The sequence below is a fragment of the Oncorhynchus gorbuscha genome, linkage group LG21, assembly GCF_021184085.1.
Source record: "Oncorhynchus gorbuscha isolate QuinsamMale2020 ecotype Even-year linkage group LG21, OgorEven_v1.0, whole genome shotgun sequence".
Classification (NCBI taxonomy): Eukaryota; Metazoa; Chordata; class Actinopteri; order Salmoniformes; family Salmonidae; genus Oncorhynchus; species Oncorhynchus gorbuscha.
In genome coordinates, this window is record NC_060193.1 from 12840467 (window position 1) to 12856601 (window position 16135).

Sequence of the window (16135 nt, forward strand, 5' to 3'; positions counted from 1 at the left end):
AAAATAGCTCATGGGAAAGTCCTCATTAAGTCCTTTTGGAGACATGGTTTCCTGTTAGAATATCCAGTAGGATTCTCTTTGAAACAGAAGTCAGTGCCAGTTGGGGGCACTCTTCAATCTGGTTTTAAGGTCAAATCCCAATGCTCCAGGGCAATGATGGGGACATTGCCCTGTGTAGGGTATCGTGTTTCGGATGTGATGTTAAGCGGGTGTCCTGACTCTCTGTGGTCGTCTAAAATCCCATGGCATTTATCGTAAGAGTAGCGGTGTTAATGCCGGTGTCCTGGCTAAATTCCTAACCTGGCCCCATTCCCAACCTGGCCACCTAATAATCCATACTCATTCCTAATTAGCCTAGATCATTAGTGGGTGCTACACATTGGTGGTGGATGAGGTAAGTTTCCCCCTTAAAGCTATTTGAGCATCTGGAAAGGTGCAATGTAAATGCAATCAATTATTAAGTTAATATGTATATGTAGATGGATAAGGAGAAAGACCCTTTAGGGTGTGTTGGTGGCACTATGCCCAGTTCTGTTCTGGGCAGGATGGAGACATCTGATGTAAGACAGGAGAGACACACACACACACACACACACGGAGGATGGCCTCTCTGAATCATTCATACAGTAACGTCATGCAGGCAGCATATATATATCTAATTAAGATAGAAGCTTAGGATTTCCATTCCAACGTGGTGCACACACACACACACACACACACACAGAAAGTAAAGGGGCTGAATACTTGTAAGAGATCAAGTTACAAGTAAACAAATACTGGCACTCTCAGAGTATTTTGTCATATTCACTCAATCTTCCACTCTCTCATAAACACAACACACACTGCCCCCCACACACACTCTCCCCCAAATCACACCTTCTCCCATACACTCACTCACACAGACCGCCCACCCCAATCTCCCAAACCCCCAACCTCCCAAACATACACACAGAGCCCCAACCCAACCTCCCAAACACACACACACACAAACCCAACCTCCCAAACACACACAGACCCCTCCCCCCACCCCAACATCCAAAACACACACACAGACCCACCAACCTTCCAAACACAAACAAAGAGCCCCAACCTCCCCAACATAGACAGACCCCCAACCTCCCAAATACACACAGCCACCCCCAAACCTAGGAAACACCCCCAAACACACACAGACCTCCAACCCACCAACACAGACAGACCGCCCACCCCATCCTCCAAAATACACACAGACCCCACCACCCCAAACACACACAGACCCCCCCACCCACCCCAACCTCCCAAACACACAGATCTCCACCCCCCAACCCACCCCAACCTCCCAGATACACACAAAGACACACAAACACACACACAAAGACACACACGCACGCACTGACACACAGACACACACACACAAACAGGAGAGCTTATTACTGTGGTTGATGTAGGCCTAATCATCGGTAGCAGGTTCATTAACTTCCCAATCAGTCTAGAAAGCCAAGAAGCTACTTAATAATCATCACTGTGATGTGGAATTAGTCACTCAGTTAAACCATAGAAGAGATTCTATGCTTACAACAACTAGAACATGACTGACTAGGCTACTCCGGTTTTCATTTGTCTATTGAGTAATTCAAGTTACAGTTCACTCCCAAATCAAAGTTTGTCAGTTGCTTTGCAGACATCTAAACTCCCATGCACCCCAGTTGTTGGGTGATTTCTGAAAATGTAGCTATATTGGCCTTAATCACTATGAATGGGGATCATAGGCACAATGTAATTTCCTTATTTTAGATGGTGAATATATCTAATAATTGTCTCTTTAGCCCGGATGTGAAGGGCACGCGCTGGAGTGTATCCATCAGGACACACCGTTGTGAATCGTTCAGATACAAATGCTACACAGTGATGGAAAACTGTAAATTATAAAGCAATTGTTTGTATTATCAACAGTAATATACTCATTTTAACGCAGCATACTGTAAATGATGGTGCATTGTGGGAAAATGTTGTGCACTATATAGGGAATAGGGCTCTGGTCTAATGTAGTGCACTATATAGGGAATAGGGTGCCCTTTGGGACACATCCAGTATGTTTGGGAAAGAATTGCTACATTTCGAATGGTACTGTGAATTCCACCCCAAAGAATACAAAACTGTACCATATTTTTGGGGGTGCCAAAAACCATTTGACCACTAAGGTTAACATATTAACATATTTTGAGGCGTGCCTTCTGAGACTATATTTGTTGCACCCATGAGTGAGGATGCTGTAAAGCCTACTAATTTAACTCCTATGTGGTAGTAGTGCCTCATACATTTATAATGTATCGAGGACAAATTGGTGTAGCAGCAAGTCTGAAACTTTAAATGGTTGAGCATTTTGCATTGTCCTTTGGGTCTGTTTTAGCCTGTAGTCTCTGCCATTTTTTGCAGTTTGGAAGCCTTTGTTAAGGCCTTTGAAGTCCAAGTGGTATAAAACACCAACTATTAATTAATACGCTGTAATGTTTGTAAACGCTTCACCTAGGAGCCAACCTGCGTGCACCAAACGCATGTAATTACAGCAACATCATGTGAAATACAAACCCCTCCCCTCAACGAATTTCATCCATTTATTAATTAATTCTCATTACATAGCATTTACTTAGTTACAGTATAATACATTCAATTTTACGGTATTGCACTGTGTCACTACACAAGAGTACTCATATTTATACTACAGTAGGTGTCCTGTATTATAAAATACAGACTTTTACTTGCCACCAAGCTGCCTGTAAACTACTGTCAAATTCACAGTAACCCCTTTATAGTGTATGTAGAACAAACATTCCTCTGACATGTAGAATAACGAATCACGTCGGTTCTATTCCTGGAATTTCGATATGTTACGTTCTACAATGTTTGGCAACCGAACGTGGCCCTGCTATATCAAAGTTCTTCACTCCAGAACTTGTTGAAATGGCACCCTTGTTAAGGGTTATTGTGGGGGAGGCACCGCGTAGGCTTTCCTAAATAACCATTGACTTCTTCTGGCTGAGTGAGGGAAACAGAAATCACCGTCTTGACAGTGCGCGTGGGCGGCCAATCTCTCCGACGCTCCCCGGTCCCGCGCGCATTTTATCACAAAACCTATAAGGGCATTCCTCCCACGGGTTGTTATCATACTGATGCATACTGACTGCCTCGAGATTATAAATGGATTCATTTAAAACAGACAGATAACCTGACCTCGCCTCGCGCGGGGCTGGGATTCCGTTGTGAATGTCTTTGCGCGCGAGAGAGATTGATGTAGCCAAGAGGGGGACACGGCTGCTAGAGCGAATCCCGCCTCATTAACTTCCAAAGTCGAACCCTGCAGTGATCCGTCTCCACCTTCGCCCCTGATGCGCACAGCGATGGCAGCGCGCCTGGTTTTCTGTTTTAAAACAGGCCTATACCTGGCACGTGGCATTCGCCACCAACTGCTTCAAAGGGCGGAAGTGAAGTGATGAACGAGAGAGGTTGAGTTGTTTTTACGGCCTAGAACCACCCACGCGACATTATGGAAAATATTGTGCAGCAGGCAGCCAACCTATGATTAACGGCCCCTGGTATTAGGGAGCTGTTTGGAGTTCGAGACTCGAGCAATCAAGCCAACGCAAAGCACTCATAGTCACTGGCGCGATGATGACAAATCTACTGTTCTGAACGGAAATGACCTGGACTGAACACAAAACATCTCGAACAATATAAACCGACAACAAAAACCATACTACTGTCTATGTATTATCCTAAATTAATAGAAATTATGTATCATGATTCATTGAATTAATAATTTAAACCCGGGGATATTTGATTAGGCAGGCTAGTCCGCTAATGAAAAGCTTTGGCACAGGCAGCACCATGGACACAACCACATGACTCTGCGAATAGAACATTACTTCTGCCTTGGATTCTGTTTTGTTCCGCTGCATAAACATTTGAATGAGATGTTTTTAATCCCCCCATATAGCCAACCAGATTTAGGTTATCAGGCTACTTAAATGCAATATAATCCGGGGAGACACCAGTGATCACTAACAAATGTGAGTCATGAAACGATTCCTGTTTAATGCTGAGCAAATAGAATACAAATAACAATAAAAATATCACTAAGGCAACTACACTAGACTAAATGTACGATAACGGATGCATTTAGGAAAGGGACCTTAATCGAGAGTGAAAGATATGAATGTAGGCCTATGCCTCTTTAAACCACGGTCCGACTGCGGTGTAAAGCCTGCGGAGTTTTTTTTATGAATGGAATGCGGCATCCATTAATGGAACTCCCTGGCTGAAGACATAATGCGCGCGAGATGTCTAGTGCCAGAAGGAATACAGGCAGGCAGGCAGCAAGACGCCATTGATCAAAGGCAGAAACTATACAGACAAAACCCCTATGTCATTGTGACATTCAGACAAAATAGTCAGTGCTTGTAAAATAGAAGGGTATTTTTTTTCATTAAAAACGAGAAAGAGTTAGTGCGCTCGTTTAAGAAAGCGTGCACCATTCGCAATATCAATCAGTAGGCCTATAGACAAATAATGTATCCCCAACAATATTTTGTTTTGATCAGACTTCAAGCGTACACAACTCGCGACTGCGGCCGCGACAGACAACCTCAACAACAACACTGCTCGCCAGCCTCCTCCCCATCGGTTCCTCACTCTCTACCGGCCAGATGAGTTAATCAATGCGGACTAAACTGGAGGAGAAGACCCATCCCGGTGCGGTGTGTGAGGGCCAGCAGCAGCAGGATGCAGAGGGAGACACCGTGGGTGCAGATTATGGCAGTCCTTATGATGCTGATCCGTGCAGCTGACGATGCAAAAACTCAAACTGAAATTGGAAGGCATAGTGAAATGACTTCCAACAACATATAATGATGCTATAGCCTATATTTACCACACACAAATAAGCTAATGATAATGCGAAGGTCTTACATTTAACTAATACACATTATAGCCTATCCCTATACTTAGGTAATCAGAGTTGTCCTGCCTATAGCTATAAAGGGAAGGGGAAACCTAGTCAGATGTACAACTGAATGTCTTCAACTGAAATGTGACTTCCGCATTTAACCCAAACCCTCTGAATCGACCTACAGGTCTACGGCGCACGGGGAAGTGCGGGTTAATTGCCTTGCTCAGGGGCAGAACGACCGATGTTTACCTTGTCATCTCAGGGATTCGATCCAGCGACCTTTCGGTTACTGGCCCAACGCTCTAACCAGGCCTGTGCAATAGGCCGAGTTAAACTATTGAGATAATTGAGAATAGTAGTGTTATTTCTGTTTACAGAGTTGGCCTGCCTATAGCTAGGCATATTAAACTACCAAATGTGAGAATTAGTTTCGACTTCACTTTCAAACATATATCATCCAACCCATGTCCCAAAGCGTCCACGCCGGCAGCTTTAGAGAAGGTGAGTCACTGCGGTGAAAGGAGGATGCTGCAAAACACCGAACCCGTGCGCTCTAATGTTGAGTGGCATACAGTAATGCTCAACGGTTATAGGAATATATGCCCCCTTAGCTTCCAATTAACAACCCTCATTTATCTCTGCTGTTAACACACACATATGCAGGCCGTTATGCACGTACGCGCGCACGCACACTGAACACAGTGGTGTCACACGCACATAAAGAACAGTGTCACACACAACCTTCTCCCTCTCACATGCATCCGTGTCCAATCACAGAAAGAGTCAGACTGGCGCCACTCATTGCAGCCAGCCCCACCATCAGATTCAATTATCCTGCAATTTGATTGGATTGTTCTCTCCATACAGGAGCGCACGCCTTGAAAATGCATCATGTTTGCACAAGAACAAAGGGCCGAGGAGCAGGTAGATAGTAAATTAGTCCTGCGTTGATAATGTCAGAATGGACACAGGCCTAATTTACTTAATAGGTACATTATGGGAAAGGCAACCTTTGTGTTTGCTCTCTCTCTCTCACACACACACACACACACACACACACACACACACACACACACACACACACACACACACACACACACACACACACACACACACACACACACACACACACACACACACACCTTTAACCAACCTTTATAGTCTTGGCAGTGCCATTATTGCTTTTCTTAAGTGCCCCCAGGCAATTGTTTACAGCCCTGGCTATGCCTCTCGATGGATTGTGAGTTAATTTAGTGTCCCACGGCAGTTCATTAGAAGTCAAACGTAAATGGAAGTACCTGCTTCTCGAGAGATAATACCGTTCACCGTTCTTAATGTGTTTTATCTTTTGCACTTCCTCCGAAGTCACGTAAACGGTTTAGACACATCAGTTGAATGGGGGATTTCCAAAACGGATCTATATAAATAAATAATGTAATCAAGTTATCTTGGAGTTCTATTTCCTCAGCGCATGCAATACATAGGCCTATAAATTGTCGTTTGTATTTTGATAAACACCAGACAATATATTATTGTCATTACACATGCACTAAAATTAAATACAATTATATAAGTCCTATACTGGACAACAACAACAAAAAAACATGCTAAACTAATTCACCAATTGCCCCCCCAAAACATGCTAGACTAATTCACCAATTGCCCCCGTGGTCTAAAGTGCGTGGCCAGGTCGCACTAGGAGCCCTACAATACACACAACCAGACAGAAGCCAGCAACAGTTGAGTGGAAGGTTGGCGGAGGTAAGTGAGGCAGCGAGTAGTGATGCAACTGCAAGCCTGGCAAGGCAAGCTCCAGTGGGAGAGATTCCTCCGCACTGCACTGGGCTGGCAAAGTGCCCAAACACTTCAAATTAGACCGGTGGGCCTATACTTCTATAAACTATGTTATGACAACTGTCTAAAATAGAGAAAGGGATGGTTTAGGCCTACATATCTCTGTCTCAGTTTAAAATAAAATCGAGTTCATCTTCTATTATGATTCAGTATTATTGCTTTCACCAATCATAATCATAACATCAGGGCCGGCCCTGGGCATAAACAATATAAGGGTCGCTTAGGCTCACCGGCCGCTAGGGGGGCCCTCAACCCCCCAATTTGCTTTAAAATCACAACATTTTCTCTATGCCTCATGGCAAAATGAAGAGAAGGGGTCCACAAAATCTCACTTAGGGCCCCCCAAAAGTTAGGGTCGGACCTGAATAACATGACGTCTGCCTGTCAAATGACCCTGCATTCGCTTTGAAATCATACTTCGATATTCTGATATTGTCATAACAACCAAACCCCTGAATGCTCACGCTGTGTGAGTATTCAGTTCACACAGGCTCCACATCTGGGGGAGAGAAACCTCATATCTCCCTCTTCCCCCTCCAGCGGGAGAAATACTATTTCATTCACCCCGCTTCCGTTCATTCATCAGGGTACTGCAGTGTGGCAGAGCCAGAACGCTCGTTGGTTCGTTCGATCGAAGCTAAAATTCTTATCAATGAAAGCTTGCTGACGTCAATGGGGGGGAAACGCTGACATCGGGTCACGTGGACAGCGAGGGCGGACGTATAAAGACGCGGCGCTGTCCGCGGTTCTGAAAATACTCACAAACAGACACATACAACAACAGTAGGAGTTGGAAACCTAAAGCGAAAAATAAGTACTTTATACAGACGCTTCCGAACAATACAGAGCTTTATTTGTTTTAGGAAAACATTGGTGTATTGAGTTATAGAGTAGGAAGCTGAGTCAGAGAAAGGTTTGAGGAGTGACAGAATAACTACACCAGACTGCGCTTCTGGATTCATCACAAGACTCCAGGTAAGAAGGACAAACTTCTTCATAATGTCTTAATTTGAAAGTGATCAAAATGACTGACATACTAACTGACATGTAGCCTACAATTCAAAAAGAAAGTGGTGAAATCTAAATGGCCATTGTGAATGTGTTACTGTTTGGGACATCCACCTTCCTTTTTGATGGACATACTAGTTGAAACAAACACATTATGAACAGAAATGTTGGTACACAAGCTTACAAAATAATTGTTTTAAGACAAAGCCCAATAGGAACTATGCAAAGCCTACAAGAAAATGGGTGTGGATTAGAACGATTTTGATGAGTTTGGCTAACGATTGTGATAATAATGTTGACAATGATTACCGGAGATGGTGATAATTGTCATAACCATAATCATCAATCATAGCCACGCTTCTCCCCAGTCTTCCATCACCAACTGCCAAAAATAAAGACAAAGGGGGAAAGTGACCCTTTAAAGAGCCGCGTTTGGCTGCCTTAAATAATGGTTTTGCGCGTCAAACCAATGTTGATGCAGCTTTTAGAATATAGTTAACATCATTTTGAGCATATTTTTTATGTATATAAAAACCAATTGCTTGGCTTTTTTCTGTACTCTCATGCATTCTCATGTTGCTGTGGTGGTACGGTTCTTGCACTTTTCATTTTGAAGCAACAGAAAGAAATTCCACCGGGTCGTAGAAGCGTGGTGCAGAGCAGATTATGGCAAGATAGGGCTTCTTAAAATCGGATTACTAATGTACTTTGAGAGAGAGAGAGAGAGAGAGAGAGAGAGAGAAGAGAGGCGGTTAAAATATGCTTTTTGATGACTGTACAAAGTGTAGCCTACCACACAGCTAAAATATTAAGTAGCCTATGACAAAGTGACTAATTAAGACTGCAAAGGATATACAATAATTGCAAGGTGATATAGATTCTTGCTATACAGTTTGCACACACAGAACTTTACATATTAGGGAAAATCAGTCTCAATGGGAAGTGAGACTGGACGGTGCCTCATTAGGCCAGGTCATTGTAGATTGTTTCCTAATCTCTCTCTCTGTGGATTACACTGATCCATCTGTGTTATAATGAGCGAGGGGTCAAACCTCAATACTGGTCCCAAATGGCACCCCCTTGACTATTTACTGCGCTATTGTTGACCAGGACCCATGGGGCTCTAGTCAAAAGTAGTGCACCATATTGTCAATAGGCTGAGCGTGCCATTGGGACGCACTTCAATGCGGCATCATGATCCTTTAATCTTGTAGGCCTATATCCTTTTTCAATCGCATCTAGATTCAAGGACTATAAATAGCTGCAACGCTCCAGTGGTTAGATCCAATGGGGTTATGTTTGATATTGTTGCGGCTGTAAAGGATTCGTATAAAGGAGATTATCAATTGTGATTGAATATCTGATCAATCTATTCTTGCTTTTTGTTGTATTTCTCAGAGACAGAAAAACATTCATCTTAAATCGTTGAGCAGTTAGGGTACGTCATTTATGGATCGATATTATACTGCATAGGCTACAAAATGCAACATGATCAATGTGAAATCTGTTGTTGCCATGGCCACAGATATAAATGACCTTACAAGTCTAACAATTCTGCTAATAGTTCTCTGTAGCCCTATAGCGGCGTCGCGAGGAACGCGCCTTGGAACGCTTTCTTTCCGCGTTCACATGCGAAAGGCACATTAAAACTTGCAGCACCAGCTCGAGACACTGAGACTGTTAAGTTTTAGTTGGAAGAGTGGAGGCGCGAGAAAATATATATTTTAATAGACTGTACAGCATATGTCTAATCGAACGGTTTAACCCGAATCGACGAACGAGGCCTATATATTATGTGTAAGGGATAATCAACGAGGGGCTCTGCGTTCTATGGAAAATAATGAATGGCACGATGTGTTCCACAACGCGCTAGCGGAGTGGAACTGACCTTCCACCGAGTTGCATTATTTTCCAGAGAACTCAGAGCCACTAGTTGATTATATACCATGGGGTATAATTGAACACATTTGCCATACAAATGTGTTTATTTACCGGTATAAATGTGTTCAACATCCACTAAAATAGCTAGTAAGTTTACTAGATAGCTACAGTAGTTGCCATGGTAACCAGACAAACAGACTCGCAAGCTTAGCTAACCAAAGTATCAGTCTTAGCTTGCTTGCTATTATGAAAATCTAATTCAACAATACCAATACTGTTTTCAATTCTACTTTTGCTTTCAAACGCAGCGCAAACAGAACTTGTAAAAATGAGCGATAGCCATCGAAATCTACCATGCAAATATATACCGTGCGTTATTTATAGGGGAACAATGCACGCTCAAGAATGCCCTTCAAGCCAATCAGAAAGGAGTATTCAATAACGCCATGGTATAAAGCTGAAAAGCATGGTGTAGAACTGAAAAGCATGGTGTAGAGCTGAAAAGCATGGTGTAGAGCTGAAAAGCATGGTGTAGAGCTGAAAAGCATGGTGTAGAGCTGAAAAGCATGGTATAAAGCTGAAAAGCATGGTGTAGAGCTGAAAAGCATGGTGTAGAGCTGAAAAGCATGGTGTAGAGCTGAAAAGCATGGTGTGGAGCTGAAAAGCATGGTGTAGAGCTGAAAAGCATGATGTAGAGCTGAAAAGCATGGTATAAAGCTGAAAAGCATGGTGTAGAGCTGAAAAGCATGGTGTAGAGCTGAAAAGCATGGTGTAGAGTTGAAAAGCATGGTGTAGAGCTGAAAAGCATGGTGTTGAGCTGAAAAGCATGGTATAAAGCTGAAAAGCATGGTGTAGAGCTGAAAAGCATGGTGTAGAGCTGAAAAGCATGGTGTAGAGCTGAAAAGCATGGTATAAAGCTGAAAAGCATGGTGTAGAGCTGAAAAGCATGGTGTAGAGCTGAAAAGCATGGTGTAGAGCTGAAAAGCTTGGTGTAGAGCTGAAAAGCATGGTGTAGAGCTGAAAAGCATGGTGTAGAGCTGAAAAGCATGGTGTAGAGCTGAAAAGCATGGTATAAAGCTGAAAAGCATGGTGTAGAGCTGAAAAGCATGGTGTAGAGCTGAAAAGCATGGTGTAGAGCTGAAAAGCATGGTGTAGAGCTGAAAAGCATGGTGTAGAGCTGAAAAGTTAAATTGAGGAAAATCCAATTTGGACATGAAAGGTGTTGTTGTGAAAGCAATTAATGTGAATTAAATGAATGGTTTATTACCTTGAAAAGCATACATGCCCATTCACAGACACCCAGCCAAGTCTAGTTGTTTTAGCTTACCTTGTATATGAACATTCGATTAACTATTGTTGCGGAGTGTTGCTTTTTGAGCTGTGGTCCTCTGCAGCTCAGTTGGTAGCGCATGGTGCTGGCAATGTCCAGATAGAGGGTTTGATTCCTGGGACCACCCCATACGTACAATTAATGCACACTTGACTGCAAATCACTTTGGATAAAAGCATCTGCTAAAATGTTATGTTACTAAATGTAAACATTGATAAACCATTTCAAACTGTGTCATACTAGTCGGCCATCTTGCGTGGGTCTCTGCTCAATTTATGTTATTTGTTGACCTGCACAGAGGGTGAATGAATATAGTGGTTTACCTATTATATGTGTGATATTTATGGGGGGAAACATGTATAGACTACTGATAGTGTCTAGGCTTACCAGATGGCTAGACTGTAAATAACGATGTTGAGTTGCTTTCCGCTAGTTATCACATACAAAATTGTCTATAGCATAATAATTAATGAAAGCAAAAATGTGCTTTTTGGACTTCATTTAAAGGTTAAGGTTAGGTCTAATGTTAGCAGTGTGGTTAAGGTTAGGGTTAGGTTTAAAATCACATTTTAGAAGATCAATTGTAGAAATGGGCAGGATAGTGACAACCTAAATTGAGAAATGTTTTTCACTGCTAGATGAGTATTGACTTTGACAACTCCACTTGGGCTATTTTCAATGGTTCACGTCGTCATTCCTTTACACAGGCCAACTCACTTTTAGCCCTAGATTTCATTGTAATGCTGTGAGCTAATGGTTTTATTGGCAATGAAATTACCTAGTTTAAAAAGAGGAGAGAACCTCAACTGAACTGTATAGATTCATTAAACCACAAAACAATTTGTATCATCCCTGTAAAACCTTTCACTATGGATAAACACTTTACATTGTACAGGGGTAGGGGATTCCATAGAATTCAAATTCCATATTGGTTAACCAATGTTTACCATCCAAACATAAATCTCCCTCTCTCGGTCTCTCCCTCCTCTCTCTCTTTCTTTCTCCTCATTTCTTTCCAGGCACATCACCTTTCCTCGCTCCCCCCCCCCCTCCACCCCCACGTCCGTTCTGTGTGGTCATGACGCAGAGCCAATTCGCCACAAGTGCCCTTATCCTACTGATCATCCTGCTGGGACTCACGCTAACCCTTCCGTCTGCCACCTCCGTCCCTGTGCCGACTGAGACACACAGCCCCAGCAACAGCCATGCTCCTCCACCTCCTGGGCTTAGGCTACCAGAGGGAGAAAGGGATGTGCAGGAAGGGAAGAAGGTCGGACTTCCACGGAGAGAGAGAGCAGAGGAGGAGGAAGAGGGGGAGCTTTTCGGAAACATGGACCCCAAAACATTAGCGGCCGTTCTGCTGGAGGCGATGAATAAGCCGCACGGGGAGAGGATGAACGGAGGCGTGGAGGATGGGAGGAAGGATGAGGAGAGAGGAGAGGAGGAAGAGAGGGAAAGTCAAGAGGAGAAGGGAGAGGAGGTGAGAGCTGCGTTGGAGGAGGGAGCGGACCGAGACAGGGACGGTCGAGAGGAACTCGAGTTGGTGATGGCCGCCGCTGCAGAGCAGGGCACGGAGGAGCGACAGACGGAGGAGGAGGAAGAGAGGAAGAGAGCACAGGAGGAGGAAGAAAGACTAACAGAGAAGGTGACTAGCCGTACCACCAGCCAGACTGTTCCTGTGAAGGAGAAACAACCTCCGACAGTAGAAGGAAGAGGGGAGGAGGTGGGAGTAAAGGAGGTAGGGGCCAGAGAGGAGGCGCAGAAGGGACCTCCCACCTCCCAGGAGATCCAACAAGAGGAGCAGGAGCAGCTAAGCCCAGAGGAGGTGCAGAACCTCCAAACCATGTTGGAGGAACTACAGAACTACAACACAGCCAACAAGAGAGAGAGGGAGTCCCAGGCCCAGGAGCAGAGAGAGAGGGAGAGCAGGGGCTACAACCAACATGACACAGACCAAGCCCTGATGGACAACCAGATAAAACCTAAAGCGAAAGGTGGATATCCACTAGCCATGTCCAAGAAGAAGCTCAAATGGCAGGAGGAGACTCAGAAAGCCCTGAACATGCCCACCTATAGAGGTGGCAACTTCATGGACCACTTTGACGACAATCTGGCTCACCAAGCGGCTGAGGATGAGGAGGATGATGAGGGAGACGAAGATGAGGAGGAGGTGTTGAGCCCCCAGGAAGAGGAGAGGAGGGCGAAGGAGGAGCAGGAGGAGGTCAGGAGGCAGGCGAAGGAGGCGCAGAGGGCCAAAGCTGAGGAGGAGAAGTTGGCGGATATTGCCTCAGACATGCTCCTGCAGTACATGGTTAAACAGGACAGAGGGAAGTACTCCAACCAGAACAAGAAGACCCTGCTGTCTAACGCAGCCGAGGACAAGCGCTCCGATGAGGAGGTGGTCAGCGAGGATGACGATATTGATCCTCAGACCATCGATAAGCTCATCGAAATCTCCAGTAAACTCCACCTCCCAGCAGATGACATTGTCGACATCATCAGCGACGTCGAGAAGAAGAAGAAGAAAGACACTCCTGAGATGTTACCCTGGCAACGACCCCAGCAACGACCCCTAGTTCCCCCAGCAGCCCCCGCCTTCGACACCCAGCCTTCGGCCCCACGCAATCCCACCCTGAATCAGCCTTCTCCAGCCATCAACCCCCTCAAGGCCTGGTTCATGGACATATCCTCCTCAAAACAAGACCCAAACGTCTGGATCAAACCGCGACACAAGTCCTTTCGGACCTCCTCCTCCAACTACCCTGCCTATCCCTTCTACCAACAGAGGCCTTACCGAGGGTACTACCCCCTCTACTTCCCCCCTCCCAAGCCCAAACCTCGCTACTACGCCAAATCCTCCCTCAATGACCTCCTGTCGAATTCTCTGGACTACGACTTTGACTTCCCTCCCAAGAGGAGGTACCGTCCCTGGGTACAACCCCGCCCGAGGGATCCCCCCGTTGCTCTCCGGCAGAAGCTCTACTACCCCAAATACCTCCTCCCCTCACACCCCCGGACATACAACCACCTCCCCATCCCCATGGCCAAATCCCGGTCGTCGCCTCCCAGGGGTCAGGTTCAGCCTCGACGTCGGCATGGTTACTATTACCAAGCGCCCCCAGCGCCTCTAGTGACCCGGGACCAAGATTATTATGGGATGCAGGGGTTGGGGCAGCAGCAGCAAGACAGTGACGAAGACCTGGAGAACTACATTCAACAGGTCTTTATGAAACCCAGACCCAGAATGTATCAGTGAAAGGAGAGGAGAGAAAGAAAGATGGAGTGCGAGAGAGAGAGAGAGGAGAGAGGGAGAGAGGAGAGAGAGAGAGAGAAAGGAAAAGGGAGAGAGATAAAGAGAGAGAGGAAAAGGGAGAAAGAGAGAGGAGAGAGTGAGAGAGGAGAGAGAGAGAGAGAGGAGAGAGAGAGAGAGAGGAAAAGGGAGAGAGATAGAGAGAGGAAAAGGGAGAAAGAGAGGAGAGAGGGAGAGAGAGAGAGAGAGAGAGAGAGAGAGAGAGAGAGAGAGAGAGAGAGAGAGAGGAAGAGGAGAGAGAGAGGAAGGAAAAGGGAGAGAGATAGAGAGAGAGGAAAAGGGAGAAAGAGAGGGAGAGAGGAGAGAGAGAGAGAGAAAGGAAAAGGGAGAGAGATAGAGAGAGAGAGGAAAAGGGAGAAAGAGAGAGAGAGAGGGAGAAAGAGAGAGAGAGAGAGAGAGAGAGAGAGAGAGAGAGAGAGAGAGAGAGAGAGAGAGAGAGAGAGAGAGAGAGGAAAAGGGAGAGAGATAGAGAGAGGAAAAGGGAGAAAGAGAGAGGAGAGAGGGAGAGTAGAGAGAGAGAGAGAGAGAGAGAGAGAGAGAGAGAGAGAGAGAGAGAGAGAGAGAGAGAGAGAGAGAGAGAGAGAGAGAGGAAGGAAAAGGGAGAAAGAGGTAACAATGGAATGTATATTTTCCTCACCGCTTACTTTTGATTTTGTTTTTGGGTTTGAGTCTCGTGTCTTTTCTTTACTGTTTAGCTTCATTTTGGTTGAAAAGCAACACAAAAATGTAATTTAGCGGGGGGGGGGGGGGGGGTTGGCTTTCGTTCACTGTAGAGTATAAAACAAACTTGCAGATAGAAAAGAGATATATAGGAGGTGACATCCATTCATTCCTCCACTTTGGATGATCACATGAGAAACTGAGGGTCATGGTCCAAAATGACTTCAAGAGGGGCACAAAACCAACCGTGTATAGATCTATAAAAGTTACAGAACTCTCCAATAGAACTCCCGGAACAACGACTCTCACCATGTCATCATGGAATCCTGACGGATATGAGGGAGCATCAGCATCATTCAGAGGACATTAAACATTGAGGGTGATTCCCAGATAGTGCCCTATTCCTTATGTAGTGTAGAGTTCTAGGGGCCCTGGTCAAAAGTAGTGCACTACATGGGTAATAGGGTGCCATTTATGAAGCAGCCTGACAAACAACCATGTTGCCCTTCATTCAAAACTTTTGAGTTTTGTAGGTGTTAACAAATACTGAGATGTCAATGTTTGGAACCAAAATGTGCAGTCAAACATGTTTATATTCCGAAAGACTAGCCATTGCTATTGGAGCAGAGGCCCTATCGATATTAAGCCTTACCAACATGTGTGTGTTAGGTTTTATTATTAAATGAGCATTTACATGATCGTTCTAGTTATACATCGTTTGTAGAAAATTAAACTTGTAAAAAAAGATTGAATTGCACCTTTTCAAGAACTCACAGATAGAAGCAGTTAATCTAAAGGACAGGAGGAAAAGCCCACCTCCATTCATACCCTTGGTAAGTTGCCATAATGCAGTCCAAGACTGTCAATATTGACCAAATATGTTCTCTTTTGTATTTTTTTCCCATTTGAGTGTTAATTCATTTGATTTTTTTTGTCATAATATTTTTGTATATTGTTTGATTTTTATGTAAATTGTCCTTCTGCAGACACTTTGATGATTTTATTTCTGTATTTGTGATGTACTTTATTTAGATTTTTTTTTTTACAAAGCAGTGCTAAGATTTACATATTCATACATTCCAAATATTTGTAAGACAAAGTGATTTTAATGAAAAGAAGTTGAACATACTGAAATACAGTTTTATATTCCCTTATTATTATGAATTCC

General features: G+C 44.4%; 1 protein-coding gene across 1 annotated transcript; it reads left to right on the plus strand.

Moving 5' to 3' along the window:
• Positions 1-7542: 7542 nt before the first annotated feature.
• On the plus strand, positions 7543-14338 carry LOC124007842 (neurosecretory protein VGF-like). The gene is made up of 2 exons (XM_046318621.1): positions 7543-7753; positions 12017-14338. The coding sequence occupies exon 2, from the start codon at positions 12076-12078 to the stop codon at positions 14251-14253; it is 2178 nt and encodes a 725-aa protein (XP_046174577.1). The 5' UTR covers positions 7543-7753; positions 12017-12075; the 3' UTR covers positions 14254-14338.
• The last annotated feature ends 1797 nt before the right edge of the window (positions 14339-16135 follow it).

Bases quoted from the DNA above. Each gene is read 5' to 3' on its own strand.
- LOC124007842 (XM_046318621.1), top strand. From the start codon at position 12,076: ATGACGCAGAGCCAATTCGCCACAAGTGCCCTTATCCTACTGATCATC.